The 23,014-nt window shown below is 54.7% G+C and overlaps 5 protein-coding genes across 5 annotated transcripts; 3 read left to right on the top strand and 2 right to left on the bottom strand.

The window, feature by feature from the left end:
• Window positions 1-270: 270 nt before the first annotated feature.
• CABS01_08605 (uncharacterized protein) lies at window positions 271-5,780 on the top strand (the record flags this gene model as incomplete). The annotated part of the gene is made up of 13 exons (XM_060541964.1): window positions 271-1,500; window positions 1,564-1,780; window positions 1,837-2,582; window positions 2,635-2,808; window positions 2,859-3,024; window positions 3,085-3,435; window positions 3,500-3,623; window positions 3,689-3,760; window positions 3,820-3,870; window positions 3,922-3,986; window positions 4,060-4,225; window positions 4,335-5,396; window positions 5,540-5,780. 13 exons carry the CDS (start codon window positions 271-273, stop codon window positions 5,778-5,780), a joined length of 4,665 nt encoding a protein of 1,554 aa, XP_060402121.1.
• A 103-nt stretch (window positions 5,781-5,883) lies between these two features.
• Window positions 5,884-10,002, bottom strand: CABS01_08606 (tafazzin; the record flags this gene model as incomplete). The annotated part of the gene is made up of 3 exons (XM_060541965.1): window positions 5,884-7,220; window positions 7,383-7,710; window positions 9,880-10,002. 3 exons carry the CDS (start codon window positions 10,000-10,002, stop codon window positions 5,884-5,886), a joined length of 1,788 nt encoding a protein of 595 aa, XP_060402122.1.
• A 513-nt stretch (window positions 10,003-10,515) lies between these two features.
• On the bottom strand, window positions 10,516-10,979 carry CABS01_08607 (uncharacterized protein; the record flags this gene model as incomplete). Its single annotated transcript, XM_060541966.1, has 2 exons — window positions 10,516-10,749; window positions 10,806-10,979. 2 exons carry the CDS (start codon window positions 10,977-10,979, stop codon window positions 10,516-10,518), a joined length of 408 nt encoding a protein of 135 aa, XP_060402123.1.
• An 8,036-nt stretch (window positions 10,980-19,015) lies between these two features.
• On the top strand, window positions 19,016-19,561 carry CABS01_08608 (uncharacterized protein; the record flags this gene model as incomplete). Its single annotated transcript, XM_060541967.1, has 1 exon — window positions 19,016-19,561. One exon carries the CDS (start codon window positions 19,016-19,018, stop codon window positions 19,559-19,561), a length of 546 nt encoding a protein of 181 aa, XP_060402124.1.
• Window positions 19,562-20,686: 1,125 nt separating this feature from the next.
• On the top strand, window positions 20,687-22,228 carry CABS01_08609 (NDT80/PhoG like DNA-binding family protein; the record flags this gene model as incomplete). The annotated part of the gene is made up of 1 exon (XM_060541968.1): window positions 20,687-22,228. The coding sequence occupies one exon, from the start codon at window positions 20,687-20,689 to the stop codon at window positions 22,226-22,228; it is 1,542 nt and encodes a 513-aa protein (XP_060402125.1).
• Window positions 22,229-23,014: the final 786 nt, after the last annotated feature.

A 23,014-nucleotide genomic window follows, 5' to 3' on the forward strand; every position in this document is an offset into this window, starting at 1 on the left:
CTGTCCAATTCTTGAGTGCTGTTAGTTTCATTCATCTCTTCTGCTGTCACCTGATGAATACCGCTAGCCAACTTAGTCTTTCTGCTTATCGACCTTCCTCAAACAGACTTGTCTCAGGGGAACACTCTTTGGCTGACTGTGCCGCAACGTGTAGCTTAATTTCCCGTTCCTTAAAACGAGCCATTCCCCTCATGCCCTTTCAATTTCTTTCGTTTGCTTCTCCAAAACTACTCCTAACTATTTCTACCGTCATTGAATACCACACTCATCATGGCCAACTCAACCTCTGACGGCTGTTCCCTCACTGCCGACGATGCTTTTGGACCAATCGTCCAGCACTGTCGCGACGGTTTCGACTTTACTCTGACGTTTGAACAATGTCTCTTCACCATACTCCCCGCCTCGCTCCTCATTCTCATCGCGCCCCTCCGGTTCCGCCACCTCGGCAAACTCCCCTACGCCGTCAACGGCACCACGCTCTGTCTAACCAAACAGGCCGCCATCGCCCTCCTCGCCATCCTGCAACTGGTTCTCATAGGTTTGTGGGCAACGCACCACCGCGGCGACGTCGTCGTCGTCGGGGGCGGGGAAGGGGCCAGCAGCAGCAGCGGAAGCCGCCTGCGCGCCGTCTCCATCGCCGCCTCGTGCGCGTCTTTCGCGGCCACCGTCATGTTTGCCGGACTCTCGTACATAGAACACGCGAAGAGCCTTAAGCCTTCGTCCATCCTGAATACATATATCCTCGTGTCCCTGGTGCTGGACGGAGCCATCCTCCGCACCATGTGGCTGTCGCACCTAAGCGTCGCCATCAGCGCCGTCTTCGCCGCGTCCTTCGCGTGCAAGGCGGCCATCGTGATCCTCGAAGCCCAGGAGAAGACGCGATATCTCGTGCCGTCGCCATCGTCGTCGTACAGCCCCGAGGAGACCAGCGGCATCTACAGCCGCGGTCTCTTTTGGTGGCTTACGCCGCTGCTGCTGACGGGATTCCGTCGTCTCCTGAAGCCGCTGGACCTGTTCGTCCTGGACGGGTCCATGTCGGCTGTCGCGCTGAATGAGAGGTTCTGGCTTCACTGGAACAAGTCGCCCCCGTCGAGCGTCTCGACGGCCGATGACGACCAGCCTAGTGAAGCATCACGATCGTCGTCAAGGTACCGTCTCATCAGGACGTGCATCGTCACGCTGAAGTGGCAGTTGCTGGCAGTGGTCCTCCCCAGGCTCTTTCTGCTCGGCTTCACCATTTGCCAGCCCCTGATCCTGAATCGGTTCCTCGACTTTTTGCAGAACCCGTCCGAGACGGCCAACTACGGCTACGGCCTCGTTGGCGCCTATGGGCTCGTGTACCTGGGCATTTCCATCTCGTCGAGCTTCTACTGGCACGCCGCTTTCCGGTACCTGACCATGCTCCGGGGCGTCTTGGTCGCTGCCATTTATACCAAGACGACGGAGCTGCGTGTCGCTCCGGGAGACGACTCTGCGGCTGTGACTCTCATGTCGACCGATGTAAGTCATGGCAGTTTCTTTCACCTCCCATCACCGACATCAGTACTGACTTTCGTCACTTAGGTTGAAGCTATCATTCGTGCTTGGCGCGAAATTCACGAGTTCTGGGCCAACACCATTCAAATCGCCCTCGCCACATGGATTCTCAGCACTCACCTCGGCTATGCGGCCTCTGGTCCGATCATCGTGTCGGTCTTCGCGCTGGGTGCCACCGTATTCCTCGCCCCCTCTGCTCAAAAGTACCAGATCATCTGGGTTGAAAAGGTTCAGAAGCGCATCGGTCTGTATCATCCTCTCTCCTGAGGAAGACAAAAGCCAAGCTGACCACCTTCAAAGGCATCACCTCGGCCATGATAGGCCACATCAAAAGCATCAAAATGTCGGGTCTGACCCAGAAACTCTCCCAGACTCTGGCCGATCTCCGGCTCGCCGAGATGCGAGCGGCGACTCCCTTCCGCGTGATCGGCGCCGTGACGTCCGCCGTGGCCCAAGTGCCCCTGATGATCGCCCCCGTCGTGGCCTTTGCCATGTACACGACGATTGCCTCCAAAAATGGGCAAGATCTCGACGCCACGAAGCTCTTCGCCGCGTTGTCGTTGATCATCCTGCTGGCCCAGCCGCTGTTTTGGATGTTCGAGGTCGTGCTCGACATGAGTGCGGCTCTGGGGTGCTTCAACCGGATCGAAAAGTACTTGTGTGAACCGCCGCGGACAGAGTATCGAGATTTTCCGTCGAACTCACCCGCTAGATACTTCGAAGGTACGAGCTCCGACGCTCAAGATGTGCAACTCCAGAATCTGGAGAGCCGCAAAGGGCAGGTATCAACAAATACCAAGTCCGCAGGCACGATTGCTATTCGCGTGAAAGACGTGACGTTGGCGTGGAAGCCCGAAACGGTTCCCGCCGTTGAATTAATGGATTTCGACATATCAAAGGGCCAACTCGTCATGCTCGTGGGACCTGTTGCATCCGGGAAAAGTACACTTCTCAAAGGTCTCCTCGGTGAACTGCCACACGTCACTGGAACAGTTGCCCTATCCAGCGATCGCATCTCTTGGTGTGAGCAGAGCCCCTGGCTCGTTGTGAGTGAACTTCCGGTCTAGGATATAACAGCCTTACTAACTGGATGTTCAGAACGACACCATTCGAAAGAACATCATCTGCTTCTCTGACCTTGACCAGAAACTTTATCGGCAAGTCCTCCAGGCGTGTGATCTTGAGAAGGACCTCGCTCAGCTCCCAGATGGAGACGAGACATTGATCGGAAGCAAGGGGATTGCTTTAAGTGGTGGTCAAAAGCAGCGTGTCGTATGTCAATCCATTAGCTGGATTCACCTCCTTCGACTAACTAGGCATAGGCACTTGCCAGAGCCATCTATTCACGCCCTCGAATCGCTCTCTTTGACGACATCTTCAGCGGGCTTGATAACCATACGGCCAGGGCAGTGTTCCAGCGCGTCTTTAGTGCCAAGAATGGGGTTCTACGAACTTGGGGGACTACGATTGTGCTTGCGACTCCGTCAGGTACCAACTTCTCAGCACTCATCATCCTTTATGATACATAATGCTGACAAGCAGGTGTAGTGGGCTTTCTACCCCAGTCAGACATGATCATCGCCCTCGAGAGCGGCAAAGTAGTAGAGAAAGGAAATTTTGAGGATTGTCGAAAGGCTGGGGGCTACGTCTCAAGTCTCATCTCCACCAATACCGAGGAACAGGACGAGAGCATCCCCGAGTCAGAAGAGCTTGCAGACGGGACCGTTCGTGACGCCCCGGTAGAGAAAAGCGCCAAGGTATTGAAAGACCAGGATGACAAGAGACGGCAGCTAGGCGACTGGAGTGTCTACGGCTATTACTTTGGTAGCGTTGGCGCCGCTCTCGTGGCCGTCTTGATGGTCTTGGAGGTGACGTGGGCATTCTTTTCTACGTTTCCGAGTAAGTCTCAACAACCCATTAATAGGACCTCCTCGACAAAAGCATGTCTAATATGTGAGACCAGCCGTATGGTTGAAGTTCTGGACGGACTCTCAAGCAGAAAGTCCAGCGAGCCGTAACGCCTACTACCTCGGGGTGTATGCCGCTTTCCAAATCAGTGGTGTGTTGTGTTTTGCCGTACTCATCTGGTAAGATAGAGGCTTTCTCTCTTTGAGTTGAGAGGCACCCCAAGTTGACGACTTCGTTCTTTCAGGTTTGTTCTTGTTCCTGTCGCTTCAAAGTCGGGAATCAGTCTGCACCAGCGTCTACTCAAAGCCGTCATGCAGTGAGTACCATCCGTAAACCCCTCATACGATAGATCATGAATTCTAATGTTTCGTCAAGCGCGCCCCTATCTCTGTTCACGAAAACAGATACTGGATCCATCACCACCCGGTAAGCTTGCGTTCACGCCGCCCTCATTCCCATGGTATTAACACATCCTAGATTTTCACAAGACGTAGGTCTGATAGACAGAAGCCTTCCCCTGGCTCTGGTGATTTCGCTCGCAAGTAAGCCATACTCCCCCCTTCTCTCTGGTCTGAAAAACATGGCGGCAGCATCTAACCCGAGCATCATCAACAGGCTTCTTCACCTGCATCGGCAAAGCATTTCTCATAGCTTCCGCCTCGTGGTACATCGCCATCAGCTTCCCCGTCCTAATCCTCATCTTCTACTACATCCAACGCGCATACCTCCGCACCTCCCGCCAACTCCGCCTCTTAGACCTCGAAGAAAAAGCCCCCGTCTAGTAAGTCTCCATTTCTCCCCCTCTCCTCCCCAACACCAAACCCCTAGATCCTCATCTTCCAAGTCTGGGCAATGAAAAAGAAAAAGGCTAACCAGAGCCTCTCCAAAAGCACCCACTTCCTCGAAACCCTCTCAGGCCTGCCCACAATCCGCGCCCAAGCCCTCACACACCCCTCCGTAACCCGCGCCCACGCCCTCATAGACCGCTCCCAACGCCCCTTTTACATCCTCCTCCTCACCCAGCAGTGGCTCACCCTCGTCCTCGACCTCGCCACCACGGCGCTCGCCCTCCTCGTCGTCGGCCTCGCCGTCCACCTCCGCGACACCGTCTCGGTCGCCCTCACGGGCGTCTCCCTCGTCCAGCTCATCTCCTTCACGGAAACGCTCAAGCTGCTCATCCAGTTCTGGACCTCGCTCGAGACCTCCATCGGCGCGGTCGCCCGCATCAAGAACTTTGCCGAGGAGACGCCGGACGAGACCGAGGCGGACGCGCTCAGGAGGGAAGCACTGATGATTCGGTCTGCCGCCGGAGGGCAGCGGAGCCCAGAGGCCACAATCGTCCGCGGCTGGCCCTCCCGCGGCGCCATCGAGATCAACAACATCGTAGCTTCGTACGAGCAGCAGCAGACACGCCCAGAGCCCGAACCCGACGACCAAGACACCCACCCCGGGAGGACCACCACAAAAGCCCTAGACGGCATATCCCTCTCCATCCCCGCCGGCTCCAAAGTCGGCATCGTAGGCCGCACAGGAAGCGGCAAATCCTCCCTCCTCCTCGCCCTCCTGCGCCTCCTCCCCCTCTCCTCCGGCAACATCTCCATCGACGGGGTCCCCCTCGACGCCCTGCCCCTCCTGCCCTTACGATCGGCCCTCGTCGCCATCACCCAGGACCAATTCGTCTTGCCGGGCACGGTCCGCCAGAACCTCGACCCGCTGGGTTTCGTATCCGATGCTGATGCCGATGCCGATGCCGCCGCCGCCGCCGAAAACATCCTCGTCTCCGCCCTGACCCGCGTCGGTCTGTGGGACGCCATCCGCGAAAACGGCGGACTCGAGGCCCAGTTCGCGGAAGAGGCGCTGAGCCACGGACAGAGACAGCTCTTCTTCCTCGCGCGAGCGGTGCTCAGAAAAGACGTCGGACGGGTCCTCCTCTTAGATGAGGCGACGAGCAGGTAAAGCACATTTCCATTCCCCTTTCCCTTTCCCCTTCATGCTAACCCCCTCCTCCCATACACTATTACTCATCGTTACCCATCCGCCCCCATTCTATTCCAACTCTGAGAGCCGGAAAACTGACAACTACCTACCTGCACAGCGTCGACGCTCACACGGAGCGCATGGTCAAGGACCTCATCCGGGACGAATTCAAACACCACACAATCATCGCCATCGCCCACAGGCTAGACACGGTCGTCGACTTTGACCGCGTCGTGGTCCTCGACAAGGGCCGCGTCGTCGAGGTCGGGAACCCCCGGGACCTGTTGAGCCAGGGACGGGGCAAGTTCAGGGAGCTGTGGGATGCAAGTCGGCGGCAGGCTGGTGGACAAGATGAATGAGGAAACCTATGGTACACGGTGTTGAATGCACTTTGAATTGGGAGAGGACTGAATGCTCGAGAATTTGTGTTGGGAATAATTTGTAACTTGATTTCCCATCTCTTCAAAATATAAACGGCATCAACGGCATTTGCGCATCCTCTATCGGATCACTATCCACGTTGATAAATCTCCCCTTTCCAGCTCTTTGCGCTACAATGTACTTCTCAATCGCCTTTGCCATGTGCGCCGCCTCACGGAACCTCTCGTGGTCCGCAATCGGTGTGTCTACGCCGATCTCATACCCATACCTCAACTTCAGCTTCGTTACTTTGCCCCATGGCCCGGTCCAGTCGATGTGGTCTCCGTCAACGTTGGCCATGAGCGCCTTGAACCACGCCCCACAGCCTGTGAGGTCGAGATACTCGAGCCCGTAGAGGGACTTGCTCAGCTTCCTCAGCAGAATGACGGCTTCGGACCAGTCATCGTCCAGGGTATGCGCGTACGCCCCCGTGCCTGAATAACTCTCGGCGCGGCCGTCAGATGAGACAATCTTGGAGAACTTTGCGTTGGGCGTCAGCGACGGCTCGGGCCAGTACGCTAGGCTCAAGTGCGTGAGCGTGGGCAGCTTCGCCGCGAGCGAGAGGAGCTGCTTCCACGATACGCCGGGCATCCCGCCGCCTTGCTGTGCGCTAGGGGCGACGGTGAGGCAGAGATGCGTGATATTGGGGAGAAGCTTCGGCGGGAGCGAGGGCGCCTCTGCTGTGTCCCAGGAATCCTGCACGGCCTCGGCGGCGCTCGCCAGCTGCTGTGGGAACAGCACGTCGGCCAACTCCCTGACGGACATGGAGTGGCCCACCGAGCCAGTCAGGTCGAGGGAGTAGACGTCGTTGTTCAGGGACACCAGGCCATCGACGTCAAGTGGCTGCTGGCCGTGGTGCGTCGCAGGAGGAATCAGAATGTTGTGCAGGTCTGTAGCGGATGCGCCGCCCTCGTACCATACGCCAACATACTTTGCCAACGAGGCCCTGACGCGGCTGGGCAGCGTGTGCAAGTAGTACTGATCGTAATCCTTATGGAGCTCCCAGTTCAGGGCCATCCTTCGGAGGACGAGATCCATCAGGCTGCCCTTGTCCGGCTCGTATGTGCCAGGCAGGCCCTCCATGGCCTGGGCGCCGCGGTGAGCGGCGGTCGCGTGTGCGCGCTGGACATGGCTGGATGGTGATAACCAGCTGCGTGGAGGTGGCGGGCCTGGTGGTACTCGTCTGCCTGTGGCGTCGAATCTTGGGACACGCCTGGGGGCCGGCGGAGGGGTCTCTGGGATCTGGAGGATCTGTCGGAGAGCGGGCGGGACGGTGGGCGTGGTCGCTGCCGATGCTGCTGCTGATGCTGTCGGGGTAGCACGGGAGGATGATCGGCGAAGATCAGCCAAAAGTTCGTTGACGCCCCTACGTTGGGTCTCTGTGTTGCAACATTGTCAGTGGCCGAAGCGACGTCACGGAAAGGAGCTCGGTGAGAGAGGAAAGGTAAGGATGGGATAGAGAGAAGAGAGGAGAGGAGGAAGGGGAGGGGCCGCGGCCCGGGGGGTGTGCGCGATGGGCGTGGGGTTGTAGTTGGACTTACGAGTAGAAGAAGAGGCTGAAGCTGAGGCACCCAATGAAGACGGTGCAGTTGACTGCGGCTTCGAGTATAACGCTTGATGCCTTTTCTTAGTCATGCCCGGGTGAAAGATGAATGTAAGGTAAGGAAGGGGGAAGCTGTGTGAGGAGGCTTCCGGATGGGAGGTGTAGGCGGGGGTGGAGAAGCCAGGTACGGTAGGTTTCTCTTCGTTGTCGTCGATGATGGTTGTTGTTGCAGAGCAGAGCAGAGCAAACAAGCTTCTAGCGGGCGCGGCTTTGTCTGCTATGTACTCCCTGTACTCTGGAATGTTGTTTCCGCCTTTTGCATCCGCCTTGGGGCAAGCGTCAGCAACAACGAGATGAGTCGCCAGTTGCTCAGGTCTTGTTTTCTGCTGTGAGTCACAAGGCAATCTGGTCAGTCAGTCAGTCAGTCAGCAAGCATACACAGTAAGCTGCAGAGCGAGGTGAGAACGGCAGAGTCATTGCATCGCTTTGCCCGGTGCCAGGTGTTGCTCACCAAAGAATTGATTGATGCCCTAATTAGGTAGTAGCTTTTTAGGATCGAATAAGGGCCGTAGCGTGGCTTGGAAGGGGGGGAAACGTTACAAACGTCATGCTGCAAATGGGAGAGAAGCAGCACCTAAGCACCCCTCATGCGCCTCGTTTTTGTTGTTTGTCAGCTTCCGCCAGTTGCCAACTGGATCCGCCCACAAGCGCTAATACGCTGCTTTCCCCTCCACTCCAGGCGTCCAGCGACTCTCTCAGCCTGAGGTGAGTCCCGGTTTTACACGGACTTCCAAATCCCAGACTCCCAAGTGCCCTTGCTCAGTGCGCGCTGAATCACTGAATGAGTCGGGCGGCAAGGGCAGAGCACGCCAGAGCAGGACCTTTCCCCCTTGGGGCAAATGCATGGTCTGAGCGTTCGGATGTGCGAAGAAGGTGCCCCGGCCCGGACACGGGCATGACCCGCTCTGCCGGTCGACGGCTCGGCAGGTCCTGAACAATTGACAATCCACGACCTTGTGGCTTGACCCACTTCCGATACCTCAGACCTAAAGTAAGGTACTACCTTGACTTACAGGAATGAAATTGACTCGGGCCCCCTTCCACAAAACAACAACAACCTCTACGGCCCGACTGACGGGCTTCTGGGCCCCCCCTTCGTCTCCCAATCAACTTTTATTGTCTCTGTCCATCACTTTTTACTATAGAGTAATGTGAGGAAAAGGTCCTCGCCTGGCAAACTCGACTGCCGCTAGACCTAACAGCACCTTAGAGTTTAAGACTGCGTCCGCCAGCTTTGTGTCACCCCTATTTCGTGTAATGTTTCAACAGAGAATTCCAAGAGGAGAGATTATTGCCTAGCATCTGTCCATGGAGCATTCACTCTAATGCGGGGCGTGACTGGTGAGCAATGCATGTCATGGACGCCACCAGCACCGACGGATGGATGGCGATACCTAGAACCATTGAACCTCGAACCATCCTCTTATCTGGGACTGGCTCGTTATGGCAGTCTCGATGCAAGAAGCCGCCATATCACAACTCATCATATTCGCCAAATCCGCCCTCGTGGCTAGATAGTGTTTGTGTGACCTTCTTGGGCCTATCCAGGGCTTGAAATAGGCTGCCTGTCTTGTCTTTTCAGCTGTTGCTGTCAACGACTGTCTCGAATCAGTGATGGGTCCCTATTAGGAACATCGTGGTAGCCGGGCAAAGTGGTCTCTCTTTTTGCTACGCGCCTTGAAGATCGGGTAGCCGCACAGCTGGCTCTATCGATTGACTTTCCTCACGTCATCCTATTGGGCTATCACAATCACGAGTCAGCAGCCCGTTGAAGATATCGCATCATTTTGACCTCATCGAGGGCTAGGCCTTCTCTTAGACCCAGATGTTGGTGTACGAAGCCAAAGTTGTTATGATACCCCAGCCAGGTAAGCCACGTCAAAAGCGTGGCAGCGCTTGCCTCGACATCCAAAGGGCCCGGTAGCCGATGGATCCATGGATCTATCATTAAAGGCCCGTCCAACGTTGCATCCACAAAAGCCCTTGGCAGGCTCCTGACAGGCGGGCCTGAAACTGGCCTGCTGAACAACGTGCGTCTCGGATGCACACGGTGTTCGTCGTTGACTTTTGCCAATGGCGCGACATATTGAATTCTGGTACTCTTGTACGCTTAAGACGTCAGGCAGGTCAGGAGCATGCTGCTAGCCCGCAGATGGAGATTTGTGGATAGTCTGGGACGGTCTCCAGGGATGCCCGAGGGCAACCGGGGCGGGTAACCTGGGTGATCGACCGCTCCTGATCCTTTACCAATCACCCTTTTGTGTTGTGAAGGAGGCCTTCAGCGGGGAGTAAGAAGCCTTACACAACATGGTCAGGGACCCGGTCATGGAGACGAAACATGAGGTGGCGCTCGGTGGCAAAAAGGCTTGCTGACGGAGTCTTGTACGTTTGACAATTCGAGATTGACAGTCCCAATCTGGAAGGAGAAAGCGAACAAATTCGGAAATCTGTGTTCCAACATTGGCCAGATTCGACGTCAAAGGCAACGTGATGAAAACCCTGTCCGTAAGGGGGTCATCGAGGAGGGGCTTTTCGGTAGATGCGCAGTTACAGCCCATGATGTCGTGACGATCCCGAGGCAATGGCTCCAAGGTGAATGCTCATGTGCCCCTTGTAGCCTCGTAACAACCGCTATCCGATCTGCGACATGTGAGTTATCGGCCCCCAAAGATTTGCCTATGCCACCCACGACTCAACCAAATTTGGTGTCTTGAGCGATACGCTGGCGCTTTTCGGAACGAGCCTGGCACTCGAGACCGAAAGACAGCGATCGGATCCTGAGTGTGTAATTCTGGATGTCTTCCCTAAGACTGCCAGTTCCTTTTCTTTTTTCGACTGCCATATTGTCATGATGTGGAAGCCCTTTCGGCTAAAGCCCTCTTGTGTCACCTGGAATGAATTTTGCTGCCTCGAGGGGTACAGTCCTGCAACGGCAGGGGGTATGGCATGCTCGGTAGTCACGAGGCCTAGGCTCCAGGTCACAGAGCATTTCCTGTCGTTGGAATGGCGCAAAGAAACCTAGGCCGGTAGTCTCACGGCGCCTTGGCCAACCCGCTCTTTCAACTAGGAGCTTACGCTTGCCGGGTTGACCTTGCGCGAGAGACGAGTTCCGCGAAGACAGCGAGAACATCGGAAAGTGAGCATCGAGGGGTTGGAGCTGACGAGATTGCTCGTCGTAGAACAAGAGCTGGAAATTTCTTTCTTGACCGCCTTTTTGATAATTTCGCGAGGCAACCAGCATACCGGGTCCTTCTGTCGCAATCCGTAGAGAGACGGGGGTGGCTCATTATAAGCCAAGTCAAGACCCTAGATGCCCGCATCGAATGAGACGAGAAGTGATAGGCCGTTGTCACGTAGTCACTCCTTTCAGGTTTTGTTCCACCTTGTCTTCTCCCGCCTCTGTACAGGTCTCGTACATATCCAGGCAAGAAAGCCTGCTGATAGAAGCCTCATTGGAAATGCACACCCTGTCGAGTCTGCGGCGCGTACGCCACATATAGCGGGAGATTTCTGCGGGACCGGGGAGCAGAGCCATAACCTTTTGATAGCTCTCTCTGCATACTTGCTTCTTTGTTACCGAGTGTCCGATGATGAAAAGGACCCGGTCCCTCACAGTCGCCGTAGCTGCTGTCACATTGTCGAAGTGGTCCGTGTATACTTATTGCTTTGCAAGGGTTGATGGCCGGATATGTAAGAGAGACGATCCGTTTGGCTCTCCTGTCGTCCTGTAGGCCGCCCTGCGAGACATTCCTGGGATGTTGGGCCGGGAAGAAGTAGGGTTGATACCAGCAGCAGGACGCCTGACCCGAATAGTCAGCGATAGATTGTGATCCGGAGGCATAGCTTATCCCAAGATAACTTGGCAATAATGACACCGAAAGAGAGAACATGTGGCAAGCCGTCGTATGGTACCAGAAAGGCCCTAGAGGTACAAAGTAGTACATGGGGCGGGTTCGGGACACGGTCCGGTTAATAATCATGCTGTATGGCCATGACCCGGACTCTCAATAGACATGCTGTATGGGTAGCTGCTCTTGTCGAAAGTATGAAAACATAGTCCTCGTTTTGAGATATCTGCTGGCTGGTGAGTCACATAGCTGTGATATCTGTATGTTGGAGTTGATGGCCGGCTTAGGCTACGAAAGTGTTGGAAAATGGAGCGACACCAGTCGCATTGATTCAACTTGTCTGAAATCTGACGAAGACATGGTACCAGACCTGTTCTAGGTTCTGAACGGCACAGTTGCCATGGTTTGCGTTTTTGCGGCCTCCAAGGGGTGGGTGTTTGTCCAGCAAAAACAATGTTTCCGGACAAGTATCAGTGCAGAAGGAGGCTTGAGAGATTCGTGCACAAGGTACTCAGACTGGTGTAGCAAGGCAAGAGCCAGAAAAAGGCCAGAAACACGAAACGAAGGGAGAAGAGAGGGCCGATGGCGGCGCGATGCCGCATGGCTAAGGAGTAAATGTGCCTTTCAAGAGTCGGTGAAAGAGCCTCGGGGAGGTAGTGCCAGCGAGAGATGCAGCGAGGCAAAGGAGAGCCAAGGGATCGGATGAGGCCCGGAAACAGATTCAGCGGTAGCCACGGCAAGCAGATATCTCGTTGAGCTTTTCTGTAAGGTGAGGTGAAGAAGACGATGTCTGAGAGCTTGGGGGAACTTGCAAGTCAAGGAGCAGAGTTTAGATGTATGTACCAAGGGCGTGGGTGTGAGTACCTACCTGCCTTTACCTCATAGGGCCGGAGGCACAGGAAGGCACAGTGTGCGAGCAGTATAGTACTTTAAGGTAAGTAGGTAGGAAGCAGCTCGTTCCGGCAGGCAGCCTGCGTCAGGTCTACCGGGCTTAGTCAATGTTGGTCGGCGACTCGGCGTACCGGAGATCAAAGAGTAAGGTACGGGTAGAGGTCGTAGACAATGGAAGCCCATTGCCACCTCAGCATTGTGTCGTGCCACATATTATATTACCTTACATATTGCAGTTGTGAAGATGAAGACTAGGTAGGTAGGTATGGGGTACCTTAGGTAAGGTAGGCGTGTGTAGGTCGATGATATGCAGGCTGGGCCGTGTAAATGAGGCACTCTCCCGCTAGCCAATTGGAAGACCCACTTGACCATCGGTAGATTCACCTGAGGGCTCCACTTCTACACCGTACCGTGTGAGAGCCTTCTTTTCCAGTACTGTCAGCTCCATCCCAATTCCCGCCATCATTTCTCACCTCATCACCAACCCCAGACAGTGCAAGCTCTCTTGACCACCTTGGTCAACGACTGGTCCTCGACCACGCCCGCCGGCCACACCACACCGCATGTACCTACATGTTTGTTTCCTCCTTTGCTCGAGGGGCTTGAAATGCATGGCTCCTTGCTGACCACTGTACAGCATTTCATTGATTGCTCGAGCTATGGCGCTCATCATCTCCAACAAGGCACCTAGGAGCAAGTCAACGTCGTCCCCCTAAACGAGGAAAGCATTCATAATACTCCGTACCGACAGCTGCTTTGTGCATACGTATCGGTACCTAGGTATCTGGGCCTGCTCGTCAAGCCGAAAGCAAGAAACCTATGGATAGACGACAATGCAATATTTATGCCGCCCTCAGCTCGTTCCACTCGCCTCTCAGACGATGGATCGCTCGCCAGCCCTGTATTCGATTCATTCCAACCCCCAAATAATCAACTTGTGCGTTTGTTGTAGCCTCTAGATACGGGGTCTGATCCTATCCAGGTCGAATGCTTGACAAAGTTGCGACATAGCCTGGATGCCCCAAAGGCGCATCGCATCAATCCGCAGACGCACACCAACGACGTCTAGACACCATTCTTGGAACAGAGTCTTGCATCCCGCCTAGCCTCTAATTGCAGTATATTCTATTCCCGCGATTCTCCAAATTTTCCGGCACTTCCTTGTGTCACCACCCTCGCCGAAACCCCTGTTATGGCCTTGTACATGCCAGACCATTAGCAACAACAACAGCAACATCTTTCTTTACTGCAACAAGTCCGCCGTCAAATCTTCTGCTACTCAGCCGGTGTCTGCCCATCACTGAGAGGACCCTGGTGTCCGTGATACGTCACATCACACAAGATCTGATCTCTGGAAGCAGGCAAAGGAAGAAACATGGGGAAATGGTGCCTTTCATACTTCCATCTCGCAGGCGACGACGAAGAATCCGGCACATGCTGCTGGAGAATTAAGCTACACTCAATTCGGGGGGGGGGGGGGGGGGGGCTGCATCATGATTTACATGTCGATGACATGCTGCTGGACACGACAGAGCAATCGTCAGCGCCCCCTCACACATCTGCCGTCCCGTCGGTAGTAGCAACAGCAGTAGCAGTAGAAGCGGCAGCAGCGGCGACGGCGTTGAAACGAGCCAAAGAAACGGCCACACTCAAATTCGAGCGGCCCGATCCGACGTGACTGGATCATCCTCGACCAGCTACTTACTAATTAGCCTCGACCATCAGCTTTCGTTTGGTCAAGCTTCGTCTCACGAGTGCTGGCCGTGGCTCTGGCCGTGTACAGCAAAGTGTCCAACATGCAAACCCTGCCCTGCTGGACTGATTCTCCCTCCAGCGGATATCAGGCCATAAGTCAACCGGCCAGTCCGGTGGCCCAAAAAGACCCGGAAATCAGACTTCTGAAACAATGAAGTTGGTTCCATGCCTCATTTATGGTGGCGCGCGCATCAGGTACAATTGTCTAGATCTTTCTGGACTAGTCAGCGGGAACCTGCACAAACGACTTGGTCAGCTAACGCATTGGCCTAAATTGAGTCTGCACTTTTGAACACGAGGTGCAGAGCCTATCTTCCCGACACTAGAATTGACGACCTCAGGCAAAAGATTGGCCGGTCCGTACCATCTTTGGGTCAGTTTGGAATTAGCAATGCCTGCTTTTCTCCCATTCTCGGGTATTGCGACATCCCATTGGATCCTCACGAAGAGGCACGGCTCAAGTTTGTTCTAATCCTGCATTGTCATGCTTCGGCTCCATGGATGATGAGTTCGGTCTTGCCAGCCTCGGAGAGGCGTTCACTATTCGTACGGTCACTCAAGCCGCTAGTCAAAGTAAGCGCGGACAACCTAAGAACACAGCGCCGTGGAGAGAAATGGTCCGATGGCAAGCTGTCAACCAGGTTAAGGCGAAACCCTATTCTCATCGCACGTGTCATGTGGCGAGCCTGTCTCTGCCGGCCGAGACACGTCTCTACAAGTCGAGTCTGATCATGGTTCATCAGGACCGATTCTGCGGCAGCTCGAGCGTTGTGCTCATAGACAAGCCACCAAAGGATGCTGGGTCGCATGGGCGGCTTTAGGGCCGAAAGCTACGTGGTGGATCTTCAACAAGACCACGACTTTTGCCAAACGTGTCTTTGGTGTGGCTGTAGAAGACGTGAGGCTGCCTCCACCATCGTCGTCAGCCTAGACTTGAAGTTCTCTGGCTGCATACAATTGTTCCGATGACACGAGGTCAGAGCTCCTCCGCAACGAATTCGCTACTATCAACTTGTTTCAACCAATCCAACGGCACTTAACGCAGGGTGTCGGTCAACTCTGGACGTCATCCCAACACCTGGATCTCAATGGCCGGGATTGTCCGCTAGACGCCCATCTCCTTTCACGACGACTGCAAGCTGCCGCTGATAGCCCTCCTCGTCGCCAAGGGCAAATCCTTTCCCTATCTGAAGGGGTTGTTTGTGGCGTTTCATCCAGGCCCTTGATCAACGGGTAGGTGCAGAATTGCTGCATGGAAGGAAAGCTCAGCGAGGCTTGGAAGGCGTCGTCTTCCGCTCACCAACCGAACGACCTCGACTGACCCGGCTACACGCCGATGCAGGTCAGTAGATCCTCCGCTCCTTGGTTCGAAGAAGGCGCCTTGATCTAAGCCTGAATCCATCTGTTGTATCATGTACAGGCAGACTATGGCGATGGAAACGTTGCTTGTGCTAAGAGTCTCTAGCCATCAGGCTTGAGCGCTTGTCAGCTCGCGGATTGATGAGCGGTATAGCATCATTCCACCTTGATTGCACCCTTAGACACGGCCACAAAGACTTGCTTGCCTGAATAGCCCCACGGACCTGGGCCATTGAGAAGCTTGGCCAGCAGCAAAGTCGAGTTGTACAGACTCCCACCCCCCTGACCAAAATACCTCGACTTTGGCCCTAGCCGGCTCCCGTTACCTTTGCTTGACGGCTTGGCGATGGGAAGTTTTCCTACCCTGCGCATTCGGTTCACACACCTGTAATCGTATTCTAGCAAAGGAAGCACCAAAGGCAGGAAAAGCACGTCTTTTCGAAAAGTCGACCGGGGCTTCTGGGAGCTCTCCGCAGTGCCGCACGACTGAATGTCTCTTTTTGCCGTTGTCTCAGAGACTGCACAACCCATTTGCTGCTCGCGCGCGGAGGCCCCCGCCCTACCTCTCCCCGATATTGTATATTGTATCCATTACACCTTGGGCTTCTAGGACAGTAGCCGGACCTCTGCTTGCGAAATCCAGCTGTCTGCTGCTTCTTGGTTTGTGCAACTGTGTCTAGCAGTCAGTCGCAGTTGGAGCCTCCAACCCATCTCTGTCTCTCTGTGCGATCCTGAGCCAGCCACATCTGGGGTTTCTCTGGGAGGGTATATAGATACCTTGCTTCCACGATCCTGCACTTTTTTGGGCCTCTCGTAGACTCTTCGACTTAGACAACTACATCTCCAGGACAGAGACTCCCTCGATATCTGTTTAGAACGAATAGAAGCTACCGGTTTCGACTGCTCGAGTTACTGAACCTTCCTCGCATTACGGCCTACAACAATTCACTTCGAAAGCCTATCCGATACTCGGAGAGACAAGACATTAACCAACAACAGTCTAACATCTGATCAACACGAAAAGTTGAAACACGAGAGAATCGTCATATAGTAAGTGGAAACCGCAACTCTTCCTCCTTTCCCCCTCGTGGACTATCACTAGGTCTCTTTGGCGCGATGCTCCCTCTTCGTAAGTTGTGGGTTGCCACTCAGGGCGATTTGCACCGGGGTTCGTTGGCTAGGACCCATCTTGCCGGTTCCCCCGCGTCATAACCTGATTCGCGTTGATTGAGGACGGGGTCAATCGCTGGCTTGCTGACCATTATTGATGAGGCAGCTGCACAATCTGTCGCTGAAAGATAAATGAGAACTAACTCCATTTCAGGTACCTATAGCAATCTGTCGTGCTCTTCTTCCTGCGAGTAAGTGAGACCGCGCTCTCCGTTGATCACCTAGTGTGGAGGAGGACGACCCAGCCAGACCATCTCCAAATGGGAATGCGCAACCAGATAGGCGGGAAAGACAGCAGCTTGATGTGCGCTGCATAAGGCAGTCTTGGAATCCGCGCAGAGGATTTGTCAATGTTTACGGCACAGCTGTAACGGCGCGATGCTGTTCTTGCCCTACCCGTGGATCCACGGCGGTGTCTCTAACACGATCGATCGATCATGCTGGAGCAGTGGGAGATGCGCTCATGGGTCAAAAAGAAACGGCCACGTTTGTTTCTGACAGAAACGCAAGTTGGGTCCGTTGCTGACGGCAGATTCGAATCGGCTAGGTCAAGCAGGATAAAGAGCTGCACGCAAACCCTTGGCATGACAGGGGCACTCTTGGAGAGTCAACCGGTGAGTATTGAAGCCCCGTGAGCCCGCGTGGAGTGTTGGGAAGAGTATCTTTCGAGTCGATTCTTGGAGCCGAGCCAAGAGGCAGAACAGTCTACAAGACGAGCATCGCGGCAAATCAAGCCAGTACCTGCCGAATATCTGAGAGGGAAAGGCAACAGAAGCAAGTCAGTGGAAGAGGATTGGACGAGTTTGTCGGGTGTGTTGGTGGGATGGTTGGGTTGGGTTGGTTGGAAATGGAGCCAGGATGTTTGTTATGGGAACATTGTGTGCTGACAGTTGCGGTGTCGAAACAGAGGATCGAGGAACTGGGGCGACGAGAGCGCTGTTCCAGCGCCAGCACTAGCACCAGTGCCAGCATCAGTACCAGATCACCGCCCCTCTACTACGGCACGACACCCCTCGTGGCCGGCACAGACGACCGTCGTATGAATCCTCAACAGCTACCAAAGGTACCGTGTTATCCGGCATCCTATTTCTGCCCCCTCGTTCCCTTCGGAATCCCTCCCTTTTTCGCGGCTCGCTTGCTTCCCTTCAGGCTTATCCAAGAGGGGGGGGAACTCGTTATGGATACAATGTTCCTATCCTGGTTGGCCTGCCTTACCTGATCGAACAACCATAACAACCCCCTGCAATGTCACTTTTACGCTTCGTTCCCGAGCCCTCTTCCCTTCCGTTCCCTTCTTTCCCTTCCCATTTCCTTTACATCGGATCGCAACGGACGCTGTGCCCTACGGATACTCCGTACCCGGAAATCGAAAAAAAAATCAGCTGGAGCAACAATTGCGGCGGATGCTGCAACATACCAACAACAATAACAACAATGGACCGGCATGTTCATCAACTTTGATTGATTAAGTCGGCCAGGAACCCGTCCATCGGTCGGCGGATGGGGTCGGATCTGCTGCACAGCTACCTAGCTCATCAGCAGCACATTTACGATTACGATCCGGCACAAATTAGCATTATCGGCAAGACGAGACATTGCAAGACAAGACATTTTACGCACAGGACAAGACGAGCGAGACAGACGCGCAGAAACCAACAACGCCTTCAACGGGTGGCGCAGGCAAGGAAGGGCGGGCGAGTCGAGGGCTGGTCCACGCCCAGATCCACGTTCCTAGCCACGTCCCGACGGCCTGAACCTGTCCCGAAGTACGGACAGGCAAGGAAGCGGGCCGAGTGAGGCTTTGCGAAAAGGTGCGTACGCGATTTGGCTCTCATTGCTTTTTCCAATGTCTCTCCTGCCTTGCACACATTCGTCGACGGCACTTTGAGTTCGTCTTGTTTCTCATTTTTCTTCCCTCTCGCCATCTCAAATCACCTGCCTCCCCTTGGAATTGCATTCGGACCAGACAGAGCAAGAGGAGGAAGAAGAAAAAAGCAAGAAAAAAAAAGAACAAGGTTGAGGGAAGAGAGCAGAGCAATGCAGCAGAACAGAGCACATTTGGGCCCCCATTCGAGGACAACCAACATGCATGCAATTGCTCCAGTCGCATACTTTTGTGCTTTATTCGTTTCTTTGCTCTCTCTCTCTCTCACACACACTCTGTCGCTCTCCTTTGGGGCCTTGAACTTCCATAGGCCCATCTAATGGGACGAGGAACATAAGACTCGGAGACGATTGGTACTACCACCACCACCATCAATGCCTTGTCCCCCGACACTCAAAAGGCGCGCTGCTGGAGAGGGGGCATCGATGTGCCTCGCACTCATTGAATCACTCACTCGCTCACTCCCGGGTTGATGTGAGGTGTGCCAGCCGGGCGTGTGAGCTTGAGAGGGAGATGTGAGCATGCAGATAAGTGTGTGTATGAGTGTGTGTCTGCTCTGCAAGACTTATCACTTTGGCCTGTCGGCAGGCTCGCTCATCTGCAAGTCATGCAAGCAAGTACACTGTGGTGCCTGATGGTATTGGATTGTACCGTGTCTTTCCCATGTTGCCTCTTCTCCTCTCTCTTTCTCTCTTACGCTCTCTCACTCTCACTCTCACTCTCACTCGCCCACACACATACACACACCACACGCACCTGTACACACACACGCACACACCGTCCCTCTCACTCTCTTTCCCTCTGTCTCTGTCTGTCTCTGTGTCTCTTAGCCTCTCTTTCTTTCACTCAGTCTCTCTCTCTCTCTCTCTCTCTCTCTCTCTCTCTCTCCCTTCCCCTACTGCTGTCTCCCTCTTCCCCCTCCGCTGCTGCTGCTGCTCCCGCTGCTGTTGTTCTTCTGCCGCCGCTGCATCCACCGTGGCTCCTCATCGGTCGGGCTCAACGAGACCGACCAGGCCCAGACCGGTCAACCCCAATACCAGCACCCACCCCCTCCCTCTTCTACCTCATTCTCAAACTAGTTTATCGCATGTTACCTCCTTGTGGGAAGATGTCTCTCTTTGGCACGCCCAGCTAACTATCGCCCATGATTGCGCCGCAGGTCACTCACTTGTCCCCTCTGTCCGCTTGTCTGTGGCGGATCACGCCTGAGGCGTCTCGCCCCCGCAACACCCACACAGCTTCCCCCCCGGCTACTACTCCAGCAACGGCACAGCATCCAGATCACTTTGCGAGATCTCATTCTTATTCCCATCATCTTCATTCTTCCAAGAAAGAAGGAAAGGCTATGATCTAACAAGTGCTGCCATCCAAACAGGAGTTCGAACCGTCGACAGGCTATGATTACCTTGACATGCAGGCAGCTTCGAGCAATGACATGCGGTATGTAAACTTCTCCTTGATTTTGATCTCGACTCCTGCCCGGTCCTTGCCAGGACATGGCTTCTGCTTCTTCCTCGGGACTGCAGGATCGTGGTGCTGCGGTGTGCAGGCCTGGTCGGTCATGGCTTTCTTCAGGGTATCCAGTCACTTGGAGCCCTGGTCAGAATTCCACCACCGACTTGGCAATCGTACTCCTCGCTCTGCGAGCCCTACTAAAGATACAGACTTCCTTGGCTCGAATTCTTCTCTTCTGATCGGTTCTCGGCTCAGCGTCCTAGTTTGGCGTGCCTTGGACGCGGAAAAGACGTATGCAGAGACAAGGGCATCTGATCTTTGCAGCGGCGAAGGATGGACAGGCGTGGGTAGCTGCCTTCTGGCAACCAACGTGCGACTAGAAATCCGCAGGCGTTCCCGCCTATCGCAGCGAGATGGTTGTGCGTCCTCGCATGACCCGATCCTGTATCCGCTGGCCGTTGTGCAACACGCTGCTGGCAGTACGACGAGTTGGTAGCACTGACACTGTGTCTCGCATGCGGATGCGGTACAGCAGTTGTCGTGCCAGGCTCCAACCCTTTTGCTTTGTACAAGCCTCTTCTTTCGGGGAGCCACTCGGGCTGACGAGAACATCAGATACGAACACAACGCCAATGCTTCTCTGTCGACGATCGAAGGCCCGCCACAACAGTCGACACTCTTAAACCTATTCAATCCACCTATAAGCAACACCACTCCGTACTCCGCTGACGGCGGCTTCTACCATCCAGCCACCTCTCACGTCTACCCCAGCCTGGACGTCGTCAGGCCTCGCCTGGGTTCAAAGTAGGTTGCACACTGTTGCCCCTCTCCGACACGCTACCAGATGGAATCGATCCTATGCTGTCAAGATAGAAAGACATGGTCAAACTCACAGACTTACTTGACAGTAGCACCTCTTCAACGGGTATGGCACATGCCCACCGCTCCACAGCATTACCCCATCCTGGCACACACATCAGCACTCGAGACCAGTACTCTCCAGCGACGCCATCCTTCAGGAGGGTGTCGGAGCACCAGCCCAGATCTCCATCGTACCCAACTGCTCTACGCCGTCACCCCATCTCGCCAACGTCTAGTCCCATTACCGGTTTCACGGCGCCCACGGCTCTGAGGATGGACTCCGGTCACTACCCTTCGTCCTCCTCGAGGGCACAGGCGAGCGTGCCTCCACTGGGCAGCATCAACCCCCTCGGCATTCTCCAATACACTGACGGAAACATGGGGCAAGTCAAGATTGACATACAAGGCAATATCGACAAGGGCTTCTTCCAGTCTGAAGGAGACTGGACCTGCTACAGGAGGAACTACTTTTCTTGCATCTGCTCCTTCGGCCTGACCCCGCACTATCCTGGTCAGGGTCTACAATTCACACCGCAAGGCTCGACACAACCGTACTCAGTTCTCGGTTTCGCCATGTCCATCTCTGCTGTTGTTGCTGAGAACGATACCCACGTTATCGACCTCGTACAGCATACGCCTAAAAGAGACAAAGGTCCCGTCGAGAAACCGGGCAAAGTGCGCCTCCACCCGAAACACCCTCAAATGTCGCATCCTCTCGGCCTCTACTCCCACGATACCGGGATAGGAGGTTCGTCAAGACTCGGCGGGTATGACGCCCCAGGTGGATTCGTTGGTCAACAAGGTGGCGGTGACTCGTACCAGACAGAACACACATTTGAGCGCATCCAGTTCAAGCAGGCTACAGCAAACAATGGGAAGAGGCGAGCTGCCCAACAGTACTATCACCTTCTGATCGAGTTGTGGGCCGATGTAGGATCGCAAGGCCCGGACAACTATGTACGGGTCGCCTATCGAAAGTCGGCCAAGATGATTGTGCGTGGCCGGTCGCCAGGGCACTATCAGAGCGAGAGGCGCGCCAGCACAAGCAGCGGGCCAGGAGGCTCGGGCGGGAGCTTCACCGGATACCCAACTAACTCGATCATCGGTCCCGACTTTGGGTCCGCAGGTGCGATGGTCGGAAGCGGATACGGGGGAGGCTTCGACTCCCGGGGAAGCGCCCATTACGGGTCGACACGACACCATCCAGAACTCGAAACCATGCTGCCGCCAGAAGACGCCAAAGCCATCGAGACGACGAAGGAATACCAATATTATCCGGGTCATATTTACGACACGAGCGATTCCAGGGGTGGCGTGGAAATGTTCACCCATAGCCGCCACGCGCAGGACAACTTGGTACCGCACATGACGCCAACCTACGACCCTCTCCACGACAGAGTCAAGCGGGATCCTGAGGGGGCGATGTTGCCAAGCATTTTCCAACCTGGGGCACTCATGTCGAACCAAAGATGCGGTCCTTTTGAGGGCAAGCCGACGTCGGGTGGGTACTATCCAACAATGGTGCCCCCGTCCGGTGTCAATGTCTCCAACATGACATGAAGAGACATGAACACAAGCAATTCTTGCGAACACCAAGGCCGCCATGGTGGATCGCGGTCTGTACAATGAGGAACCCTGCAGCGGTTGGGCCCACCAGCAGAAGCGGGCAAACGGTTTATCAGCAAACAGCTGTTTTTTCCTTGGGGTCCTCTTCTTCTGGTTTCGTTTTTCGAGGAAATAATGAAAATTTGGCATAAACACGAAGGCGAGATTCTGGCGTATGGGAGCAACACAGGCATCAGGAACACCACTCGATACCCGAATGAGACTGAATGCATCGTTGACATTGAGTAAGCACAACATGGGTGGGGGGAAAACAAAACAAAGGGATCACGGCGAATTGGCGCGCGGAAAAGAGAAAGATAATTGTTGGTTTGAAATGGGATGGAGGGAAATTTGCCCCCAGCACACCCCGACGTTGAAACATCTTGGGAAGGAAAAGTTTGGGAAAAACGAAAAGGACATTGTCGGCCAGGCGGCCAGAGGGAGGGGGGGGGAGGCGGGACACGGTGAACGACAGACATTGTTAGGGATACCCGCCGCGCATTGTTGTTTGGGATCTTGTTCTCTATTTTGTTTCCCGTTCATGTTTGGGGTTTCCTTCGTTCACGGCTCCTCCTCCTCTGTTGTAACCCCACCCCCTCCCCTCTTTCTCGAAAGGCCATGCGGTGTAGTAATAATGTGAGGATAAGGAACATTCGCTTCAACAAAGACAAAGTTTTTATTTTCCTATCGAGTCGGATACTAAGGAGAGAAAGATACCACGACATGAGGGGATAACGGATG

This window comes from Colletotrichum abscissum, assembly GCF_030869225.1.
Source record: "Colletotrichum abscissum strain IMI 504890 chromosome Unknown Scaffold_19.1, whole genome shotgun sequence".
Classification (NCBI taxonomy): domain Eukaryota; kingdom Fungi; phylum Ascomycota; class Sordariomycetes; order Glomerellales; family Glomerellaceae; genus Colletotrichum; species Colletotrichum abscissum.